This window comes from Limanda limanda, chromosome 18, assembly GCF_963576545.1.
Source record: "Limanda limanda chromosome 18, fLimLim1.1, whole genome shotgun sequence".
Classification (NCBI taxonomy): Eukaryota; Metazoa; Chordata; class Actinopteri; order Pleuronectiformes; family Pleuronectidae; genus Limanda; species Limanda limanda.
Window position 1 is genome coordinate 12,369,062 of NC_083653.1, and position 26,062 is coordinate 12,395,123.

At 41.5% G+C, this 26,062-nt stretch overlaps 1 protein-coding gene across 1 annotated transcript in view; it reads right to left on the reverse strand.

Annotated features, from left to right (window-relative positions):
• Nucleotides 1-26,062, reverse strand: part of nbas (NBAS subunit of NRZ tethering complex) — a 150,702-nt gene that overhangs the window by 59,211 nt on the left and 65,429 nt on the right. The window contains exons 35-43 of the mRNA XM_061092083.1: nucleotides 24,219-24,376; nucleotides 22,812-22,895; nucleotides 20,065-20,241; nucleotides 19,023-19,136; nucleotides 17,757-17,880; nucleotides 13,336-13,412; nucleotides 12,486-12,623; nucleotides 2,310-2,533; nucleotides 2,021-2,131 (exon numbers count right to left, since the gene is read on the reverse strand). Coding sequence (XP_060948066.1) covers nucleotides 2,021-2,131; nucleotides 2,310-2,533; nucleotides 12,486-12,623; nucleotides 13,336-13,412; nucleotides 17,757-17,880; nucleotides 19,023-19,136; nucleotides 20,065-20,241; nucleotides 22,812-22,895; nucleotides 24,219-24,376 — 1,207 coding nt within the window. The remainder of the gene's footprint in view (nucleotides 1-2,020; nucleotides 2,132-2,309; nucleotides 2,534-12,485; nucleotides 12,624-13,335; nucleotides 13,413-17,756; nucleotides 17,881-19,022; nucleotides 19,137-20,064; nucleotides 20,242-22,811; nucleotides 22,896-24,218; nucleotides 24,377-26,062) is intronic.

Here is a 26,062-nt window from a genome sequence, read left to right on the forward strand (position 1 = left end):
GTGTTTGCTCTAAGGTGACAGCTCACAACATGTCACCATCCTCATGCACACGTCTAAACTCGTTTGTAGAGATCAACCGAGTTTGGAAAATAAACAATCGCTCCCTTATAATTTGTATGTTTCTATAACCAAAAAACAATACAACAATAAAGGACAAAGGACACCTAGTATGAAACTGCAGTAACAGAAAGAGAGAGAGGATGAATTTCTAAAATATTCAGACTTAATAAGGAAATAACACACCACATTATCTGAGTGTGCAGCCTGAAGTCATCCACGGTTCATTTCCTTCAACCAAAATGAATCAATAACAACTCCAGCAAGACGAGTATCTGTGATGTTAAGTAAAAATCTAAGTCTAATGGTTATATTTTGAAGAAAACTTTGCAAGTTTTCTTGCAAGTATTTCCCCTTGCAAGATAGTAGGCGTTCTCTCTCGGGGAAAACTGATTTCCCAAAAGCTGAAACCAAACTAAATACATTCAAATTATTGTGGGTAAAGAAAAATAGAACAAGGAAAGCTTGAAAAAACACACATATGCTACAAGCAAATTGGCAGGTGACTTCTGAGAGCACATCTGCACCTTCCTGTGTTCGACAATTTATTTAAATGGTTTTAATAGGTGTCATTAAAATGTCATTACTCGCTGAAATTCATGTCCCTAACGGGCAGCTGACGATGTCGGTGTTTAGCAGCGCATTGATTCCTCCAAGGTGTCTATTCTGTGTTAACAGTGGTGCAGGGACTCTCCGGGTCTATCATCCATCTCTACTTCCTCCATTTATCTGCTCCTCCCTCCTCCACTCACTGATTCTGGGGTTAATTCTCTCTTCCTAATGACCTTTCCCTCCATCCTGTGTGTTTGTGAAGCTCAGCGCTTAGAGCTCAGCAGTTCTTTCCATTAATTTTTTCTCAAATACTGTACATTTATGCATTTACTCATTAATCACCCTTTCATCGTATTATTACACCTAAAGTGCTGCAGATATCCATAGTGGCATCAGAATTACCAGGGTGTGTGTGTGTGTATGTCTGTGTAATAGCAGTTTCCCTGCAGGGATCAATAAAAGTCTAAATTCCATCTTGCACCTGTGCTTCTGTCTGCAGTTTTACACCTTCTGCTCTATTTATATCAGCCATTGCCTCCACCCATGTGTTAAATCAATATGCATATTGCAGATGCAAGATAATATTATGAATATTCTTCATGCAATTGTCACAATGTTGAGAATGTGGACAAAAATCGCTCTTGTTTACCCCCTCACACACACACTCACAAGCACACACTAAACATTGTAGGGTTTTCTGAGGGGGTAGGTGTTTAATTTATCGTTAAGAGGAGTCCATAAACCATTTCCTTATATCAGGATGTGACAGGGGGATATTTATCACAGATTCACACAAACGTGTTCATGCAAACACACACACACACACACATATTGAAAGCACTGAAAAGGAATTCTATTACAACAAGGAAAGGTGCAGACCTAGTCAGATCCTATGGGTATGAAGTCGGAGGACAAATAAATTATAAACACACATACACTCCCTCTCTCTTTCTAACACACACACACACACACACACACACACACACACACACACACACACACACACACACACACACACACACACACACACACACACACACACACACACACACACACACACACACACACACACACACACACACACACACACACACACACATTTGATTTACTGTGCTTATGAGCCATGTTTAACAACTCAAGTGGCCTTAAATGTACCTTTCTTTCATTTAACTTAGGGATGAGTACGTGTGCATAAGCCCAACAGATCATAACAGACACGGAAATACACAGTGGTCATGCGCCACAACTATTTCTGTACCAAAACATCATTATAGGAGCAAAATAATTCAAACTGATGCGATGACACAAGCAATGTGAACTACACCGATGAGTGAAATGAGATTTGGGAACAATGCTGTGAGAGACCTAATGCGAAGGTGTTTGTTTTTTGCATGAGCGTGAGTGCATTTACCCGCTGTCTGTGAAGAGGAACTCAAGGTGAGTCATGTAGACCTCCCACAGAGGCACACTGTAGCGCTTCGCCAGAGACAGAGCGATTCTGTACACGCTGTCATCCAGGGTCCTAAAACAAATACAGACAAACACACACAAACAGAACGGATGGGAAAAAAATTATCAGATTTAAAAAATGATTCAAGCACAGACAGACGTTAGGAATGATTATGTCTAATTGCAAAGGTTAATCCTTCAAATTAGGAAACATGGTAGTAATGGTTTGGTCCAGTCCCACCCCTGCTTACTCTGTGAGGCCAAGAATGGTTTCCTTCTTGTAGTCGGAGTCTGAGCTGAAGCGCTGGACGTCCACGCCGCGGCCCAGCCCCTGCAACAACTGGGCCTGGGTGAAGTCAGTAAGACGCTCGTTGTACACTTGCAGCTGACCTATCAACTTCTTCAGATCCTCCGGCCAACTCGAGTAAGCAGACACGTGCTGCGTGACCAATCGAATCAGCTCCTTGGGGTCAGCCTGCGGAAAAAGGGGGATATAATTCTCCTGTTTACACCCAAACGGCTGCTGAATGTGTTATTTCATGCTTGTGGTCTCACGGATGAAAGGGGATATTGGATGGATATTGTGCTAAGAGCAGAATGTGGCAATCCTGAAAATGATTATTATCACGCCCCACTCCCTTTGAATGAAAGCAAGTAAAAAGTGGACTGCTAGATCCTGGCCCATTTGCCGTAGGGGGATAAACATGATGGCTACTGATCTGACCACTTAAAGGACCCTTGTGTAGGAGTTAGTGCCATCTAGTGGCGAGGTTAGAGATTACAACAAACTGAATACCCCTCCCTTTCCAAGCATTTAGGATAATTTGATGGCTTTCAGGTAATGTAAAAAAAGTGAAACTTCCCTCTCCAAATGCCAGTATTTGATTTGTCCATTCTGAGCTACTGTAGAAACATGGTGGAGCCATCTGGTGGGTTCTGTGGGCGGGACCTGCTCCCTATATAGATATAAGGGGTAATTCTAAACTAATGAAAATACATTTATTCTTGGTTTCAGATAACAAATGCAAATTATAACAGTTTTAAATCGTTTGCAATTATTTTCAACAAAAAATCTCCTTAAATCTTTAACACTGGACCTTTGAATCTTAATCATTCCTGACAACTTTAAAAACATCAAGGCAGTGTAATTTGCCGATGGCCTTCATCATGATGTTAAAGACTAATTTGCAGTAATAATGTCAGAAAGAAATTAACACTGTCAAGAAAAACCCAAAATATATTTGTTTATAGTCTAAAAGTTGAACTTCTAAATATCACGTATCCTTTTTAGAATACACTCTTAAAGGTTAGAAAGAATCTTTATTACTGTATGTAAATTCCATAAGCACAATATCCAAGGTCGGTGTATTAAATAAGGAAAGAGGGACACTGTGATATCAGCAGAAGAAAATAACATTTCAAATGTGTTCCCGTCCACTATTGGTATGCAAATATTTGGTGTTCGGTGCATTGAGGTGAACAATTGGTGACACAGAGTCGAGTGCCATTAAATCATAGCAGAAGAAAAGGGCACAACGAGATTACATTATCAAAAAAGAAAGAGCAAGACCTCAAAAGATGGAAAAGCTTTTGTGAGCATGATAGACACACTGTATCACACTAGTATCTGTTTCTCATATTCATTTGACAGACATTATAATCTCTTCATTGAACTGGAATCAGTGCCACCACTCAGCTCTCATGCTTATTTGTGGAGAGCTGACCCAGTGGTCACTCCCAGTATGTAAATTAAATCAAATCCTATGCTGCACAAAAAAAATTATCCTGGTGGGCCACCATTACACATTAGACAACTGTGTAACTGTTAAAACTGAGAACCAACTTGAACTGCAAGAAAGATTGGTTATTACTCTTTCTATTATAAATTATTTTGTGATGATTCATTTTAAGTCACAGTAGATGGAAAAATCAGGAGATGTTTAAGTTGTTTCAGGCATTTCCGCATTGGCTTCACTTTCCATACCAGAATGCAGGTCTTCATGCTTTGCTGAGACCAACTAACAAAGCAAATTGTTTCTTGCACCTTAATCAAATCAGGCAATTCACTATTCAACCTTTTTCTTACACTTTAAAATAACAAAATAATGAATTGTATGAAGAATCTTGATTGCTTCCATAATTCGGGCCGATGGGGAATAAGACAGTGGAATAATTTGCGAGACTGAGGATAAATATTGTATCTCTTTCATCACCTCTGTTCTCATTAAATGAGCGCCTGAATTTGGTTGTTGGCATCTTAAATGCTGTCGCCCGGGCAGGATGTGACGGTTTATTTGTTGATCTTATTTGCATAAGGTAATTATGGCTTCTGAAAAAGTGTGAGCTTGAGAACCAAGGTGTGAGTGTGTGTGTGTGTGTGTGTGTGTGTGTGTGTGTGTTTGTGTGTGTGTCTGTACGTCTCTCCCTGCTCTCAGCATGTATGTGTGCCATTAGATGTGGCCATGCCGGCAGTCATGGTGGCAGATCCAACTTTCAAAAAGCAGGACATAGGAGCGGGGGGATAAAAGGGAGGAGAAGAGTAGGTAGAAACGACAAAACATTAAAAGTGTAGAGAGGAAGGGAAGTTGGGTGTTGGTGGGACAATAAGCCCGGAGATGGGAGGAAGAAAGTCATGGGGAAGAGAGGGGGAAAAAAACGGAGAATGGTAATTGATAATACTTGCACCATTTTAGACGCCGTCTTCAGACAAGGAAGAATGACACGAAAGGGAGAACACAGGGAGAGAGAAGAAAGTGTGCTGGAGCTGTGATGGACAGGCCCGTGTTTGAAGAACTTTATTGAAATAAGGCTTTCATGATGAAATTCTGTTTGCATTGGCTCCCTCCGTCATTCATCTGCAGTACTTTGTCCTTCCTTACCTCTCCATACACTAGTTCTTCTTGCTTCTCTGAAATGATTTAACCCGCCCTCCCCTCATGGTTCCTCTGGAGTCTGTTCTCTCTCTAATAAGTATTCTTTCCAATCCCAATTTCCGGCCAATTAAGCACAGACAACGCTAATTCCTCGTTTATTCTCTCGCTTATCTAATTTCTTGCTTATTTAGTTTCAAAGCATCTCAAAGAGACATTTCTAGTCTTTCTTCAAAAAGACAAATGTATAAACTGCATATAAAGTATAATTGCATAACGTAGTGTGTGATGTTACATTGCTGGCAGGAAGCCAACTCCCTCCAACTCCCCCTTCAGCTGTTCCACTGCTGCCACAGGCTCTTTTTTATCTTTTTTCCCCTCTTTCCTGTGATGCTGCTTGAGGGGAAAGAAAGAAAATAAGTCTAAATCTTGGTTTCAAATCAGTTCAGTCATGCTTGTTCTCTCATTTGCAGCCTTGATTTCCCATGTTATCTTGGTTCAGTCTCTGCACCCTTTAGAAATCCCTTTGCTTCTTTCCCTAGAAGGCTTTTAAATGTGTGAAATAAATATATTTATGTTAGCACTTTGAGCCAGTAAATTTCATTATTGTGTTTAACAAAATCTTAAAATAAAATCATACAGTATATGATGTCCCTTTTATTGCCCACTGTTATATCTACACAGGTAAGCACTATGTAAAACTTGAATTGTACAAAGAAAAGTTGATACGAACATTTTATGTTTATTCAGAGATGAGATCATTTCTGAGTGGTTACAATAATCTTGAAAGAAATTAAGTATAATGTAAAACATGTTCACCACCTTAGTTCATAAGTTAAGAGCTGTAAAAAAATGGCCAAAGAAAATTGTACTGGACACATTAATATGCTGATAAACTAATGTCTGTACACGATGTTGATACTAAAGAAGTGTCATAAATCACCAAAGTTATTACAAATCAAACCATAAGGATCGTGAACTGTCCTCAGATTTCAAGGCATTCATCCAAGTTATCTGTCTAGCAATCTAAAAGTAGACGAAGCCCACGTCTGTATTCATAATGATTAAAATATCATATGATCAAAACGATTTTGTTTTAAAATATACAAACCACCCACAGGTGTTCCGCTTTTACAGGGTATGTCATATCAAGGGTTAGGGGCTTAGATCCTAATAATTAGATCATCAATATCACACACACACACACACACACACACACTCTTTGCATGGTGAGGATCAGACAGAGGTTACAGAGAAACAGTCATGCCTTCCATCTCTACAGAGTTAGCTAGTAATGATCTTAATGAGTTGTATTTGCCCTGACACTTAGTTATACAGTGTGCGGCCTCATTAACACTAATTCACAAAATGGTGTGTACAGTATGTGTACATAATTAGGAGGATTGCAATGAGGGGGTGGGGGGAATCGGGCGCCAATTTGAAAGGAATAATCGCTCCATTGACTGGCTCGGCTGCACCGTGGGTCACGACGCACCGTGGAGGAGAATGATCACAAGCAAGATGCCAGAAGACTGCAAAGATACAAACAAGAGGAGCGGGAGTAACCCAGCACAGTCACAGCGGTGAATCAAAATCAAAGCTTTTGAGGCTACTTAGTCCCGAACGTTCCCAGTCAACTGCTACAGTGCATTTAGAGTGCGTATTTGTATAATAGGGCCCTTTCTGCTGCTACTCTACTCCACGGTGCTCCTCTGGGTAAAGTGTAGACTGCTAATGATCGCGGTACATGGGTGAAATTTGTACAAGAGCACGATTTGTACAGAGAGAGGGAAGAGAAGTCATTCAGTCTATACTCATTATTCTCCTCATTTTGACGACAGGGAGCTGACTTGCTGGTCCAGCGACTCGTACCGGCGGCTTGAATCCTTGTTGTGGCTGCGACTCTGCAAAGAATCAGCGTTGACCGCAGGAAAGGTAAATTGTCCCTGCATGTAAGCAAATTGCTGTTTTATTAAGTGGTCTCTGCTACTATGAAAATTGCTTTTATCTTTGGGACTAATACAGTGTCTATCTGCTGAGGGCTGTGGTACACTGTGTGATTTATTATGCTGGAAAACTGTGTCGACACTGTCAGAGAGCTGTCAGGTAGGATCTAAACACAAACATGTATCCTTAATAAATACTTTCCGATTCACAGACTCCATCTAAGTGTGTGAATTGCAAGTAAAGCACCTAACAACAATTTGTGGCCTTTTTCTTATAAAGAAAAATGTCCTATTCAGGGAACTAAGCAGTTTCGAGGAGTGTGTTGTCTCGCTAGCTGTGTCTATGGCACAACCATGTACTATTCAAAAGCATGTGTGTGTTTGTGTGTGCTTGTCCATGTGTGTTTGAGTAATCAATACTTGGTTGCAGGCAAAGATAAATGGTTGAGCGAAAAAGCTCAATCTCTACAGTCAGCACATTGCTGCACATTCACAGCTAAATGATGCTCAACACAATTATCCCACAGACTCTCGCACGCAAACGCAATCAAGGGTAAATCTTACACATTTAAAAACAATGACAAGTACAGGTAAACAAACCGGAGCACTTTAAATAAACATGGGCGATACGTGTAGCATCGTATGAACACCACCAGCGTACAATCATGGTAAAGAGCGCCTCTAGGTCGCAAACAGGCAATTCAGACCTGTATAATGAAAACTTTCAGTGCGAGCGAGTGGAGATTGGCTCATTATGCCTCTGGGAATAATGGAAAACCAAACCTCCATGTCACTGAGCCTGCTGCTGCGCCGTCATGCCTCGGAGGTGTAATCGGATGGGAGAGTAACGGTTTAAGACCTTGAAAGTCAATGGTGGGAAACAGAATCTTCTGGAAGCATAAGAATGCTTGTTGTGGACCTCTTTGCCTTTGGGTAACACAGGATAGTGAAACAGCATTTGAGTTGAAAGAGCAGTATATAACCAGAACATAGATCCTTATTTTAAAAAGGTTGAGAACGAATAAGTAGTTTATGATGGCAGACCTGCATAACTGCAACCCTTTAAGGCGAATCAACTATTACTAATCAAGGTTTTTTGACAAAGGGGCGAATCTGGAAATTGTTTATCCTGTGAAATGATTCGACATTTGACATTGAATAATTATTGAATCTTGATGAAATAAATCTGGCACATTTAGAGAACTGATATCTATGAGTGTGTGAATTTGGTGAAGCTTGATTGACAGTGGTTGGAGCAAACAAACTAAAGGTGTCTGACTAAAAGGGAAAGAGGTAAGGATGAAGTCTTATTCCAGTTTTTAACCATAATCTGAAAGGTTAAGGATATATTATATTTTTTTGGGGGGGGTTGTGTTTGTCTATTTGCTAGCCTGTTTTTGCAAAAAGTACTGATTTGCACCACACTCGGTGGAAGGATGAAGCATGGGCCAGGGAAGAATCCTTCAAATTATAGCGTGTATCAGGTTTTAGAACCAAATCCAGGAATTTTTGTGATATGCTGTTCTATTTTTATATATTTATCTTTGTTGAGATCTATGAGTTGGTACAATTTGCTGCAGATTATCAGAGCACTTCCTTTTTCCTTTTGTAAGAGCTTGACAGAGTGGTGGGGTTCTTTGGCCTTGGCAGAGGTATTCACTCCACTGAAAGCCTTTCTATGAGCAGCAAGGCCTTTATCATTTTGGCCTTTACATGTATTGGTAACTATAAGGCTGTACTCACAAATAAAAGCTGGTACATGGGGACATGGTATGTTCCAACAACAGGGCGAGAAACACAAGTAAAAAAAAATAAGAACACCAAGAATATTTGTAATATCTATTACTGCCAATCAATGTCTGTCTGTATTGTGATTAATATATGGTTATTTTATATCATACATGTTGTTATATGAATGTGATTAGGCAATCATTTTACCTTTATATTTATCTAACATTAGAGCTTAGTTTTCTCTATGTGGGGTTTCTTTCACAGTCTAAAATACATGTGTGTTAGTCCTGTGTGTTTCTGGTGTCACTGCCCTCGGTCAAATACTGGCTTCAAAACTTGAAGTGCTCCCTGGGCTGTGTTGTGGTTCCCCACTGCTGCTGAATAGGTGCAGAAGGTCGGGTCAAAACCAGAGGAAAATTTCTCCACAGGGATCAACACATTTGACTAATGTGCTACATGGTGCATTTTAAACATCAGTATATTGTTTTCAGATTTGCAGAGATGCATTTCCCCAAGTGCAGTAAACAAATGAGACCTAGGTCAGGACGACATTTCCCGTTATCTCGCCAGTGTCCTGAAATCACCTGGATACTAGTCTATTCAGCCGGCCACGCCATTTCTTTATTAAGTGCTTATCTTCATTTGTAAGTAAGCCAGAACACACGAAAACTACTGGACAGATAACCTCTAAACTTGGTGGAAAGATGTGATAAGGGTCAGGCAGATCCAGGATTTCTTTTTCTTTCTTTAATCTTAAGAGATAGGGTGTTTTTTTTTGTTATTTTCACAGCTTTGCCAGGGAATAATTCATTGATCTTGATGAGCTAAAATCAGGTACATTTAGTGAACTAATTTGTATGGCTTTGTGGAGTTTGGAGCAGCTTGTTTGAATGTAATGGGTAGGGTAAGAGTTCATGGAGAAAGGGTAAGAGCTTATGGAGTAATTTCCTCAAATTTCCTATATATTTTAAACAGGCTACATGTGGCATTTGTAAAATGACAGGTCATTCGTCCTAAGGTAATTAAAAGTACTGGATGATTAAGCTGCACCCTGGTATGTAAATTTCACTAATGAAAAACTGTCTGTTTAGGCTGCTTGTATACCACTTATTTATGATGATGCTAGGAGGAAATTATTGGTTACTGCTAATGATCAGAATTCTTATTTATGAATGTATGTACATTAAGATTAGTAACTCCTCAACTGATGCAGTGCGAAATCCAGCAAAAAAGTGATAATATCCCATTATACTTCCGAGATATATGACGATGATGCTATGAGTGTGAATATATGTGACAAATATGAATACACATGTATAGTATGTGTTTTTATTTAGACTTTTATTGTGTGTTATAAACTTTTTATGGGAAAGCATTTACTACATGTGCTAAAAATGTATTTAATCTAATATATGTTATGTTTCACAGACCTACTTGCAGGCAGCTTCAGTTCCAAAAACATTTACATCTACTAAATAGTGAGGAAAGAGTCTGATGATTGAGGCTTTAAAAACACATCCACACCTCAAGTAAACCCTCCGAGGGTTTGGTTCCTATTTGCGACTGAATGACTTCAGCCATTTGAGTGTTTGGTTTGTTACTGCTTGGGTATGAAATTATGCGATAGCGACAAGAGAATTGAAAGAGCGTGAGAGTTATTGAGACACGCTGCTATTCAAGTGGAGAGCGGGAAACGCTCTGAGACAGTTTGACACACCGCAACACACACACTCACATAATACAACCACACACAGTCACATGAAAACGGATCCAACACTGAAGCACCCAAACGTGTTACCATGCCTGCGCATGTTGTACAAAGGTATAAAAACTGTTAAATGTTTGTGACATGTTTTTTTGTCCTGCAAACCTAATATACAATCCAAGCACACACACAAACGAAATCCCTACATATCTGAAATTAAATATCACACGCTGTACAATGCGTGCCCTCAAAAGATAACAGAAAGCGAGAGGGCAAAAGAAGGCACAAGAGAAATGTATAAAGCATGCACAGTCAAGATAGGATTGTGGAGGGAGAGGCCCGAGATTTGACAAGGACGAGACAAGCCTATGGGGGGGGGGACAGACTATAAACAGTGTGTAGAAGGAGGGCGGGATGATAGCAGAAAGAGCAACAGAATGTGGACAGGAAGAAGTAGCAGGGAGACACTTAAAAACAGAACTGGCATGCCAACAAAGCAATTCTTTAAACCCAGCTGACAGAGAAAAAAAATGAGGAAAAGGAAACGGACATAGCGGAGGAGAGAGAGAGAGAGAGAAAGAAATTCAGGGTTGAAAGGTTGTCTTCCCTCTTGCGTCTATCGGTGTGAGAGTAAAAGTTGCCACTAACTCATCATTAAGAGCTGAGTGAAGGCAAGACCTGGAACACAACGATAACAAGCACTCACCGCAGTGGAGCACATTAAATAGAGGAAAAAACTCAAAGAAAATTTGAGATAAAAAAAAAGGAAGAAATCAGCAAAAAAAAGGTACAGCTTCCAAATTGTAGAGCAGAGGAGAAAAGCTGTGTATATTTGAAGTTAATGGACGTGGGCACTGATTGCTGCCATTAAGCTGCGATGTGTCAGAGTGTGTGGGGATGTGTGTAAAGTTGAGAGCAAGTACAGCGCATGTTTTTGTGCACAGTCCCGACCTTGAATGTCAACTGGGAAGCACTTATCCACTTCTTCTGTCGACCTCCTTCCCCTCTTCTGTTCTTTTATTTCAACATTTTACCTCCCCTCCTTCCACCTGGGCTAAAATCCACGAGAGCCACAGTCCACTCAAGGAAAAGGTCAGAGCCATTTCTTCGCTTTATTCCGTTCCAATCACGCTCAGACACCACTGCAGGCAATTTTCTGCCGCCACTTTTCTCCTTCCTCTTCTACTTACTCATGAATTCTTTTGGCGAGATCTTGTCCGACTGATTGTTATTTTCATAATTTTTGTAAGAAAGGGAATATAGAAGTCTTTAAATAACATGTGAGGTGGATTGAAAAGCTTAAAGCTCAGTGTTGAGCTGAGTCGAGTTGATGCACACGCAGCGTTTGATATGAAAACGTGTCCGGTAAGAGCACATCTAACCTGAGGAGAGGCGGCAGCAGTGTAACGTCTCTGTACCGCCCCTGCAGCCGGCGCCTGAGGAAGTTGAACCATGGATGATGAGGCGTTTAACGAGGCATCAACAACTTCACCACCATCTTCAGGTAACAGAAAGCTGTTTGGATTAAGTTGTTGTCAGAGGCTTTTTTTTTATTGTTGTGGTTGAGGCTGGATGAAAATCCCTTTACGACATGGAATTCAGTACACGTAAACCTTACAGGGGTTTATCTGGAACCTCATCCATAACCTACACATTATTTATAAGGAAAATATTACAGTTTGCACAAAACAAGCAGGGACTACAAGAGTTTCTGCTATTTACATTTTGCAGCCACGGGCCGACGCTGAGATGCTTTGCTCGTCACTGCTTCAGGATTTGTGCAGAAGCACATTAGGCCGAGTTGCCTTTTACCCTCCCTCCCTGCTCCTACTGGACTGCGCTCACATTGCATCAGAAACACAAACACTAATGAGAAGTTGTTAGGAGCTGAACAGTGCTTGAAGTTTACTGTGTGCTTGTCGGGCACAGCCAGGACATCACGGTTACAGAGACCGGAGCGATTCAATTTTGATAGAGAGGAGTTCTTTGTTTTGGTAATTAAAAATTCAAACGCGACACAGAGGCATTCCCCAACTGTCCATATCATGTCTGTGGTCTTGTCTGAATTCATCTCTTTATATTTGTGTTCTGAATTTTTGGATTAGTTATTATGAGAAGTAGAGTTACAATTTTTAAACTAAACATTCATGTCAATTACTTGTCACACGTGCTTACCTGGTACAGAGTGTGGTTCTTGTTTTTGAGGCAGGGTTTGAGGCGGGAGTAGATCTGCAGGGAGTAGTAGTACGCCGCCAGCTGGAGCGACAAGGCAGAGTGACACTGTTTCTCAAAGCACCTGTTTGCATCCAACACCTGCATGTGACAAATATAAGAAGAGAAACGTACAACAGATGCTGTGATGATGGCATTTTTGAATATACACTGGCTGTAAGAGGGAAGGAAACATAGGGAATGTATTAAATGTTCCTGTTTTCTAACAAGTCTGAACAGAATCATTAGCCCTGTGTTTAATAAATGTCGACATGTAGATCCCTCACAGTCTGTAACTTTTGTCAGTCATTTCACTTTAATCTGACTGGAGCAAACGAGCTCTGCAGGGAATGTCTACTGTAACATCCTTTACTTTCACTGGTGATGCAGCAAGAATCAATCTCCTGCTGTTTCTAGTTGGTATATTTTTGTCTTGTGCCTGTTACTTTTGTAGCCACCAGAGTGTTAGACTTTTATTTTGACATCTGACTAGAAGTGGCGTCCAGGAGCAACACAATATGAGGTGGGCATGGTTAAAGCATGTGTGTTGACTGAACTGAGAGACACATGCTGCTAATTGGAATATGACACATATCCTGTGACTAATAACATTTCAGGGACGTTTAAGTGCGACTGAACAAACAAACTCAAACAAAATAGCAAATCTAGAATCTAAAAAGATCAAAAGAAGATATTAATTCACATCCATTTGTAGGAATCTCACTACAATATAGTTTATTTCCCGTGTGTGTGTGTGTGCGCGTCTGTGTGCGTGTGCGTGTGTTTGTGTGTGTGTGCGTGTGTGTCCACCTACCTGAGGCAGGGCCAGTAAGTAGGACAGAGCCAGCATCATGTCCCTGGGAAATGCATCATTGGCCAGCTGCAGCAGCACTGGAAAAGGATGGCGGAGAGAGATGGAGAGACAGAAAAAGAGAGAGAGAGGGAGAAGAAAAGACTTTAACTAAAGCAATGAGGAATAACAGCCACCACCCCCTCTCCCTCCCCTCCTCTTTTGGATGACTCTCGTCCCATGTTTGTTGAATACAGACGACAAAGCTCGTCAGAATACACCTCTCTGCGGGCCAGACAAAAGAGAAGAGTTTGAGGTAAAAATAGCGGGAGATGAGAAGAAAAGTCGGGGGGGGGGGGACAAAGTTAAGACTTTTCATATTGTCTCTGGGCTATTGTGTGCATGTCTGTGTTGACTGTGTTTGCATATGTTGTGTACAAGCACTGACTGGTGACTGGTGTGTGTTTTTGGTCTGCATGCACATGTGTATGGTTTCTTGCACAGAGAGGCATTTATTATTCAAAGAGTAAGCACATGCCTACTTGTAATAAGTGCTCTCCAGATGAGTCCAAACTTCATCTAAGTGCACTTTAAAGTCGAGTCCCCTGAATGCCAAATTAGCTCGCGCATATCTATCGACAGCAAAGACGGGAAGCAGAGTTTGATTATAGGAATCACATAGGATCCGTGTTTCGCGGGTTTTCACCATAGTCTGTATATAGGTTTTCACTTGTCTGTTTAATTCAGTGATCTGGCCGAGGGCATCGCGCTGGGAATAAGTTGTTTCTAACTGAAGGCTCCCTCTGACAAATCACTGCTGTGTCCCAGTTCCATAATGCATTCGATGTGTGGAGAGTATTCTATGTAATTGTGCACGTGTGTGTAGTCACTCTACACCTGTCTGTTTGGAATGCTTTGCGCTGCTTGGCCTCTGGTGAGGCTGGTTGCAGCTTCTTTTCTGAAACTATCAAGTGACCTGCAGTGATTGAGCTTTGCTTTAGGACTCAGTCCACAGAATCCTGGAGCTGAACCCCCACCGCACAAAGAGCTGTTTACCTGTGAATTCAAAAGTTTGTTGTCCTGATTGTCAACGTTACTCACGTTGATGAGCCGTTGCTCCTACAGAGCGCTGGTCACCTGTATTCGAAGTTTAGATATATTGAATGTAGCGTGTTGTATGAGAGCCACAGACAGAAAGAAAGAAACTGATTCTGATTTTCAGTTTATTCTGAACCTTTGAAATAGTAGAAACAATTCACTCATCTAACGACTTGACTGTCCATTTAAAAGCTTTTTGTTCCAGAATTATAGGTTGAACTCATAACACTACAGACCTTTTGAATCACACACACGAAACTGTTCCACAATGTCAAATAGGAATATCATGAGTTTTCCTCCAAATTCTATATATCACTGATCTTTAATAAACTAAACAATCCATTGATTAATCAAGAGGATAAATAGTAGATTAGTCACGACTGAAAATGGTTACTGTCGCTAATAGTTCCATCTCCATGACGATCGAGCAGACTCTATCTGCCATGTGATGGTCATCAAAGCTCTTAAAGAAAGTTTTTTATTGAAATTAAAGCTGTGACTATTTTGTCCAACTATACAATTACAGACATGATAAACAACTTTGCAGCTAGCAAGTGATACATTAATGTACTCAGTCGTTTTGTACTGACAGCAAATTATGCAAAAATTGCGCCAGCGGACATGAATGAATGGCAACATTTGAAATGCCACCGCCAATTAAAGCTCCCGACGAGAATAAAGAGGTTTTTTCAAACATCCAAACATTTTCTCAAGCTGCGTTATCACCATCTGCAATTACTTGTAATGCTCTGCAGCTGTGAGCAGCGCCGCCAATTATTTTGTGCATTGCATTGTGGGATGACAGTGTTCACCAGCAGCGCTAATTTACAAATCAAAAGTTGTTCGATCTCTTCACCTTTTTTTTCAAATGTAGCAGTATTCTCAATTCTTGTTTAAGATCTGTGTACAGTATTGAACTGGGACACAGCCACTGTTATTGTGATGCCTGTAGGGCTGATGGGATTTGGAGTTTGGGCACAGGGACAGATTTCTATCCCAAACTTGTGGCCTCAGGGCCCGACAATCACACATAAGGACACACACACACACACAATCCCACTCGTACTGATATGACTGAAGACGTGGACGAAACCCCAAACGCTGTAAACACACAGACTCCCATCTTTAATCACTCGCTAACTCACTCAGTCGCTCTGAGAAAGCAGTGGGAGAGAGAAGAGAGGAGCCGCGGCAGACTGAATCACTTTGTAGTCCCAGACCCAAGGAGAACAAAAGCCTGTGTTGGGGATAAGAGCTTGAGATAAAATAGAACAGACAGAGGAAAGTAGAGCATGGACACTGGGAGAGAGACTGAGGCGGGGGCAAAGGCAGAGACATGTACACTGCAGAACAAAATGCACAAGTTTGTGCACATTTGCAAACGCAGAGCTGATACCTGATATTTATACTGTGGAGATTTAATGTGTACATGTAGCGGGGGGGTGATGCACCAGTTTAAAGAAGTGTAACAGCTCTCTTAAGCGGAGTGCCCACACTCTCCCCCTTCTCTCTTACCTCCCGGGTTTCAATGAGCTACACCTCAGAATGAGCTGATTACACGCCTCTCTAAAGCTACTGATACCATCAGGACAGGAATCACCTGAGGGGTAAACACACACACACCCATGCGCGCACACACACACCCATGCGCGCACACACACACACTCATGCACACAGACAAACACACAAAATAGATAACCCTGACTTAGAAGCATATAGTATTTCTGCTAGTGGGTGAGAGACGAGGAGGAAAACAGAGAGAGAGAGAGAAAGGAGTGGGTGCATGAGTCTGTGTGTGTAAGTGTGTGCGTGTCGGTGTGTGTGTGTGTGTGTGAGTGTGTGTGTATCCTGCTCCTGTGTCAGCTAAATCTGGCACATTGTTAGCAGAACGGTGAGACAGTGACTTGTTACCACTTCACCTGTGCAGCCAGCGTGAAAAACAACTGATTACGGCCTGGTCAACCCGTGACCAATGGCAGCAGCTCCATGTTGTACTTGTGTGTGCAAGAGTGTGTGTGTGTGTGTGTGTGTGTGTGTGTGTGTGTGTGTGTGTGTGTGTGTGTGTGTGTGTGTGTGTGTGTGTGTGTGTGTGTGTGTGTGTGTGTGTGTGTGTGTATGTGTGTGTGTGTGTGTGTTTGTTTCCTTCCACCGAGTCCTTGTGTCTGCACTTTACTCTGCTCAATCCCATTGAGCTACCTTTCACTCGTGTCATCATTAATTACCTCCACCTTATCTGGGACAGGTGAAAAATCAATGTATTTATTTTTTTTATTTTTTTTTAAAGGCCATCTCCCAGTCGGTTTCGGAGGACGGACGGCGTGGCGGGCCTATAGAGGAGTCATTAATCGAAGGTTGTTATCGGACGCAGTGCCGTCTGGACGGGCTTTTCCCTTTCTCGACACGTCGCACTCCGCGGCCGCTCCGAGGGGAAGGTGACTTTTAAGGCGAGAGATATTCTTTTGAAAGACGGCGGCGCGGAAAGTGAGAAAGAGAGCTTGGATCTGGTGGAACAAATGGGCGTGTGAACATGTTTATGTATGCGTGTGTGTGTGTGTGTATATATCTATGCAGAAGCAGTCCATGGTCAAAGTGTATAGGTTGCATTCTTCAGTGTCCACGTACACACACACACGTTTGCGCTTTATTTTTGTAGTGCCATTGATTTTGGCCAGCTGCTGTGATCCATCACGCAACGTGGCCTTGATGTTTTGACTTGATGCTATCTCTCTGGTGCGGTGACGGTGTCATTATTTACTGTTGCCGGGGGATACGTGGGGATACATTAATACATCAGTATGAGGCTATTCTTCCCGACAAGTCCAGCACATAGAGGGGCTCCCCGGATGGAGGAGAGGAGAGGAAAAGAGAGGAGAAGAGAGGAGGGGAGATGAGGAGATCAGACCCTAACCCTAATCCTAAGATCAGTTTTATTTTCTATCACACAACAGTCTCAAGACTGCTTCAGTAAGAACATGTAAAGTTGGTACTGCTCCGTTTCTTCTAGATATATAGGTATCTTATAAATTACCCTTTAATCTTACCAGAATAACCGTATACTTTCTCTTCCATCAAGAAGAGCGTGCATTTACTGCGTGAGGACATTATGTCTGGTCATCACTTTGTCAAAGGGCTGTTTGAGGTATAAGACTTGCTTTTAAGGCCCAGTGTGGGTTAAACACTGGGCTTAGACTAAATGAGTGCTACAGGGGCACTGGCACGAGCAGTTGGGGTTAGAATTTAAGGTGAAAGGTTTATGTTAGAGTTATACATGATCTTGTGATGGTAAAGGATAGGGTAGGGAGTGCCTTAACTAAGTGTGTGTGTGTGTCTAGGCCGTATCTGCTTACCCTCTGTAGCAGGAAACAGGGTTTTTCCTTCAGTTTTGGCCTCGGCCAGTTTCCCAGTTCTCAACAAAACCTCTGCAAAGTTTTCCTGGGGCAGGTCTTTGTAGGACGAGTACACATCTTGACTCTACAGGGGAAAACATTTGAGCAGAGCAAATGATGCACGGCACATAAAGGGCACGCGTCCCCACAGTAGAGAAGAGCAGATCAGAAAATGACACAGGAAGATGTGATTAAGGTGACAGAGCATCTTAGAACTCAGGGAGTCGGACGGATGAGCGACTGAGTAAACAAATGAGCCTCAGAGCAGAGTAATACTTCTCAACATAAGGCCTTTTATGATTCCTTTAAAAGGATTCGTGTCGAGCAAGTAATCTTTCAAGTGTCGGAGAGGTGAACGATGACGTTTGAGATCTCGCGGTGCCTCAGAGCTATCACTTTAACACAGAATGTTTCCTGTCAATCTCAACCGCTCTCGCTCCATCCTCCTCTCCGTCTTGTTGCATTTGTCTCTCTTCCTCTCTCTCAATCAGGCCCTTCCCACCCTCCCCCCACCCCGGCCCCACTTCCTTCATTGAAACTGTTAAGGTGAAAAAAAAACAACCCCATTGATCAGCCGGCTCATAGTCAGACGGACGTAGGGAGCCATTATTGGTGGATGGGTGATGCAAGATGGATGATCGCTGGAGATGGAGCAGAGGAAAGGATTCGAAGAGGCCTATTAAAATGTCATGAGAAGAGATGTATCGGCCTTTTCTGTTTCCCCTCGCGTCCATTCTTTTAGCTATCTACATGATTTGTGCCTCTGAGTAAAAAGCCCAGTCAGAGCCCAGGGCGACCGTTTTCTAGGCATAAAGGTCAAACTACTCCTTTTCTTACTTTTGTTCCTTTCTACTCCCTCGGTTAACATCCTTCCTTCCGTTTGGCGCTTTATACCTCTAACCACATTTCAAATTTTCCTCACTATCATACCGTCACGCCCACGTTTACTCTTCTTTTCTTGGAAAGCACTGTTCCAGATTGCTTTTGGCGTTAGAATTACTTACTGAAATCAATATTCATTTGGTCTCAGCACTGTTTTTTGAAGGAATCTATAAGTCATAGGCGGGTGAAAAAAAATCCAATTAAATGCCTTGAGTCATAAAGCTACTCAGGCATTTTTCGCTTTAATTCGAGAAGGTAGACTGAGGTAGATAAAAAGAAAAGGAGGGGAAAAAAAGGACAAGAGAAATAAAATGAAGAGGCAATAATGAGCCACGAGCTACTCACCAGGTCTGCATAGGGGTCCTCGATGAGCTCCTGATAAAAGGGGCTACAGCCTTGATGCTCCAGGTTCGAGTTCTCACGCGCCCCTTCCTGACTGGTGGCCCCCGAGCCGTGACCCTGAGGAGCCATCAGAACATCATTAAACTTTCACAACGTGCCCCAGAGCCCTGCCATCTCTCTCTGTCCCACAGCTGACATCCTCTCCGTTTTTCTCTTTCCTTTTCGAAACCTGTGACCACGACCCCACCCCCCCACCCAATACAGATTCACAAAGGGATGTCGAGACCAGAGATAATCTCTCCCCGCCACGGCAACCACGGAACCGGTCCAGCCGCCGGCAACAATCAGGTATCCAGCAGGCGGGCCGATCAATTATGCAAGAGATGAGCTCTTGATTGGTTGTTTTTGGATAAAGCATATGAAGTCTGTGAGGAGGAGTGTGAGAGGGATGGGACGCAGCAGGGCAGGGCAATTAACCGAAAATATATCGAAACCGACTTAATCTTACTCATTAATTTGGTTAATACTTTCCCCAATGCATGTATCCACAAGCTGTCGGGTTTCAAGTATGTTCATTTTCACCATCACCAATCAGAAGTTATTGGGACACATACAGGGCTGAAGTTTACTTTGGGTTTGTTTGATTTACGCTTGAGTTTATGAGACACTTTTGTCAGATCATGAACCTTGGGGGTGGGGGTAAAACAATCGTTCATTAATCGTAATCGGAGTTTGAAAGTTTGAAATGGTCATGATATTGAGTTGAAGTCATATCGCCCGGCCTTGGGAAGCAGGCAGATAGAGAAGTGTCTTTCATGCACCCACACAAACACTGTGCAGCCAGGAGGCCAATAGGCATGATTATGCCTTTTTACAACAGATGCATTCACAAACACACTTATTTCAATACAACAACACAAAATCCCAGAGGCATATAAACCCACACGTTACTTAATTAGTTCACTCTGGGAAGTGTACTGTCCCTGATGTGGAAATCAGCTTGTGGTCATGTAAATTAAGAAGACACCAGTGAAAGTGTTCTTACTTGCAGAGGTCGCAGGTAGTTGATTGATTCTTTCCACCAGCGGTGGTCGCTCACTGCGGTCAGCACAGCCTTCGTGGTCAGTCCTGTAGTGGTCAGCACTTTCATGGTCTTGGCTGTAGTCCGGTGCAGCAGGTCCCCCGCGGTCCCAACAGGCGTTCCCAGAGATGGAGAAGAAGCCTGGGGCAAGGCAGGTGACAGAGGAGGGGAATATGTTAATCTAATATGTCTGTCTGGTGTCTCTGCAGTAGAAGGCAACAGAGATGTCTTTACAACTTGACTTACTCTTGAATTAGCGTTAAAGGAACACTTTTGCGAATGACAAACACCATCAGAGGAAACATGTGAGCACTACATCTGTAATGTTACAGTAGACCAAAGCAGTTTCAGCATGGTATTAGACATGGTTTTGTTCTGCTTTTTCTTAAGCACTTGAAAGGAGCACTTCAAAATGTGCTGGGGCTCTATTTGTATTTCACTTTGTTTTTGTGCTTCATAGTGAAGTTACAAAATGCACCTCTCAGGAAGAATAGAACAAATCCATTACACAAAGGAGGTCTGTGATTTTCCTCAATGACCTAAACACCTTGAACATGTTACTCCTTGTTTCTTAAAGCTTAAATTGTGTCATTTATTGTTTAGACTTTGACAAAGACGCCAATACTTCTTATTTATATGTCTGCATACATAAGCCAGCAGACAGTTAGCTTAGCATACATAATGGCATCTGGAGAAACAAGGGGAAATGAATAGATTGGCCAACAATACCACAACCTGACAACAGAACGTCAAATGTTCATAAAAATAAATGCCAGGGTATATTTTGTCACTTATTTGTATTTTCCATGGACTAATTCTACTGATTTTGTACAGATTACGCAAACATTTTATGATGTTTTTACTATAGTTGTTCTTTAGTTGGATTTTGGTCTTTTTTTTCTAAGTTGTCGTTTCCAACATGGACACATCTAACCAGTAAGTGTTGTTGACAAAGTCACATTTTGAAGCAGCAGTAGTAGAAGATCAACCGCCTCCTCCTTCCAGTCTCATATAAAGTTTATTTGTCGATTTATTGAACATATTTGTAAATACAAGCCATTGTTGACAGTAATTTTTCTCTTTAAAATTATATGATGTAGCCGACTTGAAGTGAGGATCAAGCAACAGGCGACACAACTCCTGTGGAGGAAAATAAATCAACACACAACCTTCATCAAATAGAAAAAGCTATGATCTTGGTTCCAGCTGCTTCAGCCACATAGTCTGATGGACATTTTGAAATACATCCTGAAGCAGTGAAACTCTCAAAGTTCTCATTTCTTTGTTTATATAGGCTGCACCTTCCATCTTTCTTTTCCCGAGGCTGTTTTTTTAATCCTTACAATGTATTCATCATATTGTTTCACGCCTAATGTGAATAGTCTGGTGTGTCAAAATTCGCCCCCGATTTATGTTCTATTTCATGCAGTTTATTCACATCACTGTGGATGGGTGAAGGCCTGCAGGCGGACCCAAACACTTTGAAAGATCAAAGCTTCAGCTGTTGCCATGGTAATCAATGTCCAAATCAGTATTTGAGTTCTTAGTCTGCGTGTGTGTTTTTTTTAATTTCATTATTATAAATGCATAGCCACAAAAAATACAAATGGCCAACCCTAACCGTATTAGGAAATTTAGGTTAGTCATAATATTCTCACGCAAGGACATTTATGCTTGGTGATAGTTTTATGCATTACATGCTGCTAGCAGACACATTACCAGCACTGACACTGGGAGTAACATGTTACTTTGGAAGCTGTGGAAAAGTCAAGCGTCTGGAATAAATTAAAAATTTGCAATGACCCCCAAAGAGTCAAGGATAGATAAGCCAAAGGAAACAGACCAATACACCAAAAAATTCTTCCTGTAACACAAAGCAGGACAAAGTTAATAGCTGCAGAAATAGTTCATCAATTCTCAACTGAAAACCAATAATGGACCCATAAAGATCCCGCTTACCCAAATAGACTCCTTGCATGACCTTTAAAATAAATAAATTAACAAATGAATGGTGCACTGGGCTGTGAAGACATTCAAATGTGTTTTTGTGAACACATCACTAATTTCCATGGTGTGTTGGATACGGCACAATTGAAAAGAATTTTTAAAACCACATTTAGAGGGTCAGTGGGCGAGAGCCAAATCGTTTAGTGCCTTTCATCAATAGTTTATTTGGAGGGGGACTCGGGTCAGGGAATGAAGGGAACCCAAACACGCATAACGGTGAAGACATTTGTAAAGAAAAAAAGACACACACGAAAGCACAGATAAATAAACACACCTCATGAGTGCACACACACACGTATCTAGAGGGCTTAAGTATATACAAGTGAGGATTAGGGAAATCAATACAACAATATAATGACAACAGTCAGCTGCAAATGAGAAGCCGTCCACACACAAAGGGGATGCAATGCAAGTCATGAAACATTAACAGCCACTAAAGGCATCATAAAGCTGGCAGTGCTGAAGGGGAGGAGAAGGGGGAGGCATAAATAAAGCAAGAGAGCTGAGCAACCTTAACACTAGATTTACACCTCATCAAATATGGAGCCATAGGAAAACACACACACACACGAACACAATGAAAGGACAGAAACACGTCCTCGCAGGAATAGTGGAAAGTCCTTCAGAGAAAGAGCAGACGTGCGGAATGCTCATCAATGCAGAAAAAAACAACAACATATATTGGAAATTTAAAATACACAAACCTTCACAGAGTCTGCCTCATCAGCCTCTCGTCCACTCTCACTCATAACAGGCTCCATTTGATAGTTAACTGCCTGGCACAAAACCTGCGGAACAGAAAGACGGAGGAAGACGGGAGAACAAGAGACGGGATTTGTTATTTTTGTTACACACCCAATTAATCTGTTTTGGGAAAACTCTTGATGGGGTTACAATCGGTTTAACTAAAAGGCAACAAGCAGAAGTTTTCATCGTTTAATTTAAAATAATTCCCTGGGCAGGCAGAGAATGAGAAAATACACTAAAAACTCATCCTCCACTCTTTAAAAGGAAAAGTTACCAAACTTCTCAGCTTGTGACCCTTTACACCAGAGCATGACTCAGCATGAATTCACATTCATAGTCACAAGTGAGACGTTCCACAGAACAGTGATGTTCCCTTCTCAGTCGCTCTGTTTTTGTTGAATAGTTTTTAGAAACCTAATAAGGCAAATACCCCAGTATGTTTAGTTTGAAAAAAAAAAAATTCCATGTGTTTTGTGGCACTGATAAATCATCTCGCAGCACCTGAGAAAGTAAACAACAATTCATGGTCATCTTAGATCAGCGTAAAATACTTGATACTAGCCTCTTATTAAAAACTCATGTTATTGTCTTTCTTCAGCGGTATGATGTGTTATTCTCCGGGTTCCTCATGTAAACAAAATGGTTTAATTTGTCCACCCACCTGCCGTTTCTTTCCCTATATTGCTATAGTGAATTGCTTCTCTCAGCCACGACCTGAGATGCTCTGTTCCATGGTATTTTGAGGGAAATTGGACACAGAAAAAGCTGTGAACCAAAGATAAATTGTTTCACTAACAAACCATCATCAAAATTTGGGTTTAATAGATACAAATCAGTGTTTTGGACTGCATGTTAAAGATGGTAGATTGCTTTAATTGCCTGATGAAGGTCGAGTACCGAAACGTCACAGCATTATAAATCACTGATTGCAAGTTGGAAAGTCTTTTTGCAGCTTTTTATCTACTCGCTCCTCTCCTACGCACCTGTTGCCCAAATGGAGCTGCGAACCCTTCTTTAGCTTTTTAGATACTTTTCATGACAAATGAAAAAATAATTACCACAGTGACAACTTTCCAGAGTCTTAAAATTCTGTGTCATGGCATTATAAAGCCCTGCGCATCTGATTTACACTGCTATTTTGGAGTAGTTCCCTGTTTTATATTATGGGTCTCTAACCTCTCCCTATCTTTTCACATCACCACTTCCTGGCTCTGTGACCATTTCCCCCATCCAGTGTTGACCCCCCCCAGTTCCTCATGTGTTGTGTGAATCCTGCACATGGGTGAATGAATAGAAGAATCAGTTTTGATCCATTTAGATGCACATTTGTCAAAGCCGGTACAGAGGGTACAGCAGAGACTAACCTGAGTTTGCAGGTCACTAGAGGCAGCCAGGAGGCCGTGGATGTTGTCTGGGGGACAGTGGGTGAGAGAGAAGGCTAAAAGCTCCTGCCGAGCCTCCAGCTCCGAGTATCCCTCGCACTGACCGAGCAGACTGCACACGTCCCAGGCTGGACTGTAACCTGGAGGAGGATCACATGGACACAAACGAGACGGTGAGGAAAGGTGAAGTGAAGAAACAGCAGCCGCAATAAAAGATGAACATATCAGGCTGTGAGAAAGGATTGGAAACAAGAGGTCAAATAAGGTAAAATATATATATAAGATATATAAACACACACATTAACTCTCTTCACACACAGACAGATAATTTAATGCAGCGGAACAAAGGCCGTTTTCAGTCTAATCAGTGTCCTTCAATCTCTGGATCTCATCAGAGAAGCCTGAGACCCGATGACACATTAAGACACCCAAGTGAGAGAACACACCCATTCTGTATGAAATCCAAAACATGCAGAGGAAAAAAAACGCTGCGATATTACAGCATAATAAGGTTTAACCTTCCAAGCCCTTGAGATATTATTACCCATTTAAGCCTGCAAGTTTCACATTGAAGGGAAATATCAGTCCGACGGGCTGTAATAACATTGCTACATTTGTTCCAGCTTCATCACAGTCAAAAACCAGGACGGCGGCCCGACTTCATTCTGACAAACAGATTCAATTACTCCCACAGTGTTCCCAGACAGAGAACACCGGCGCTTATCTGATTACACCTTCCCTTTCTCCGTTACACCTTCCTCATCTGCACAGTCTCCCTCCGTGCGGCGGGAAGACTCTGAAGATCTGAAATTTCTTTCACCTTCATTTTGTTTTTACTCGTGGCGTCACATGAAACGGCGGGTCAGACAAAATATCATTATCTCGGTGACCACTCTAAATCCCCTCAGGCAAAGTGTGAGGGGAAGAGGAGAAGTAGGAATATTACTGGGATATAAAAATCCTTATTATTGTTCCAGTGCATGAACAGATAAAAATCACTGAGCTTGGATGTGAGACACTCAAAGCGAGTAATTTCCATGAGTTTGAAACCATTATAGAAGCCAACTTGAAAGAAATATCAAAGAACAAATACACACTCAAACTTCCTCGTGAGTTATAACTATATTACCATATGAAGACACACCTTTGTGGCAGTCAGATAATCTTTATTAAATTTGGGATTTTGATCTTGATTCCAGTTAAATATACCCAGTGACATTTGTTCTCTGTCTTATACTTTCTCAGTTTATCTTTGTCATTACCTCTTCTACGGAGGCTATGTTTTCACCCTTAGGGGAAGGATGGGATAAAGCCTTCAAGAAAAATCCTATTTAAATTTGGTGAGGGCGCAGACAAAAGGACAGATCAAGTGTTGTTTTTTTTAATCATTTTCTTTTCAGTTTTTAGGTTATTTCACCATTTACGAGGCACATTTCAGGGACTGTTATCTATTAGTGTGTGTTAATAGGTTTGAATCCCAATAAAAATCTGCAATAAAGGTGCTCTCATGGGAGGGGAAAGGTTAACAAATAGGGCTACAAATCTGGGACCCCCACCAATGTGTGACTGAGATAATGTGGCTTCAGTTGGGAATCAATATCTTGAATCTTGATATCCTGATGAATATGATGGATTTGATGCAGTTTTCACAAGGAATATTGAGATTTATAAATAAATAAAATACGTTCACTAATTCATTTTTCTCGTTAAGCTTAATCTCTTGACAGTCATTCCGATCAGTTATGGTATCAACTGAATTACTTTATGCTGTTGACATTATTTACAATAGGGGAGGAAAGCAGGTTTAATTGAGAGATTTTTTTTTT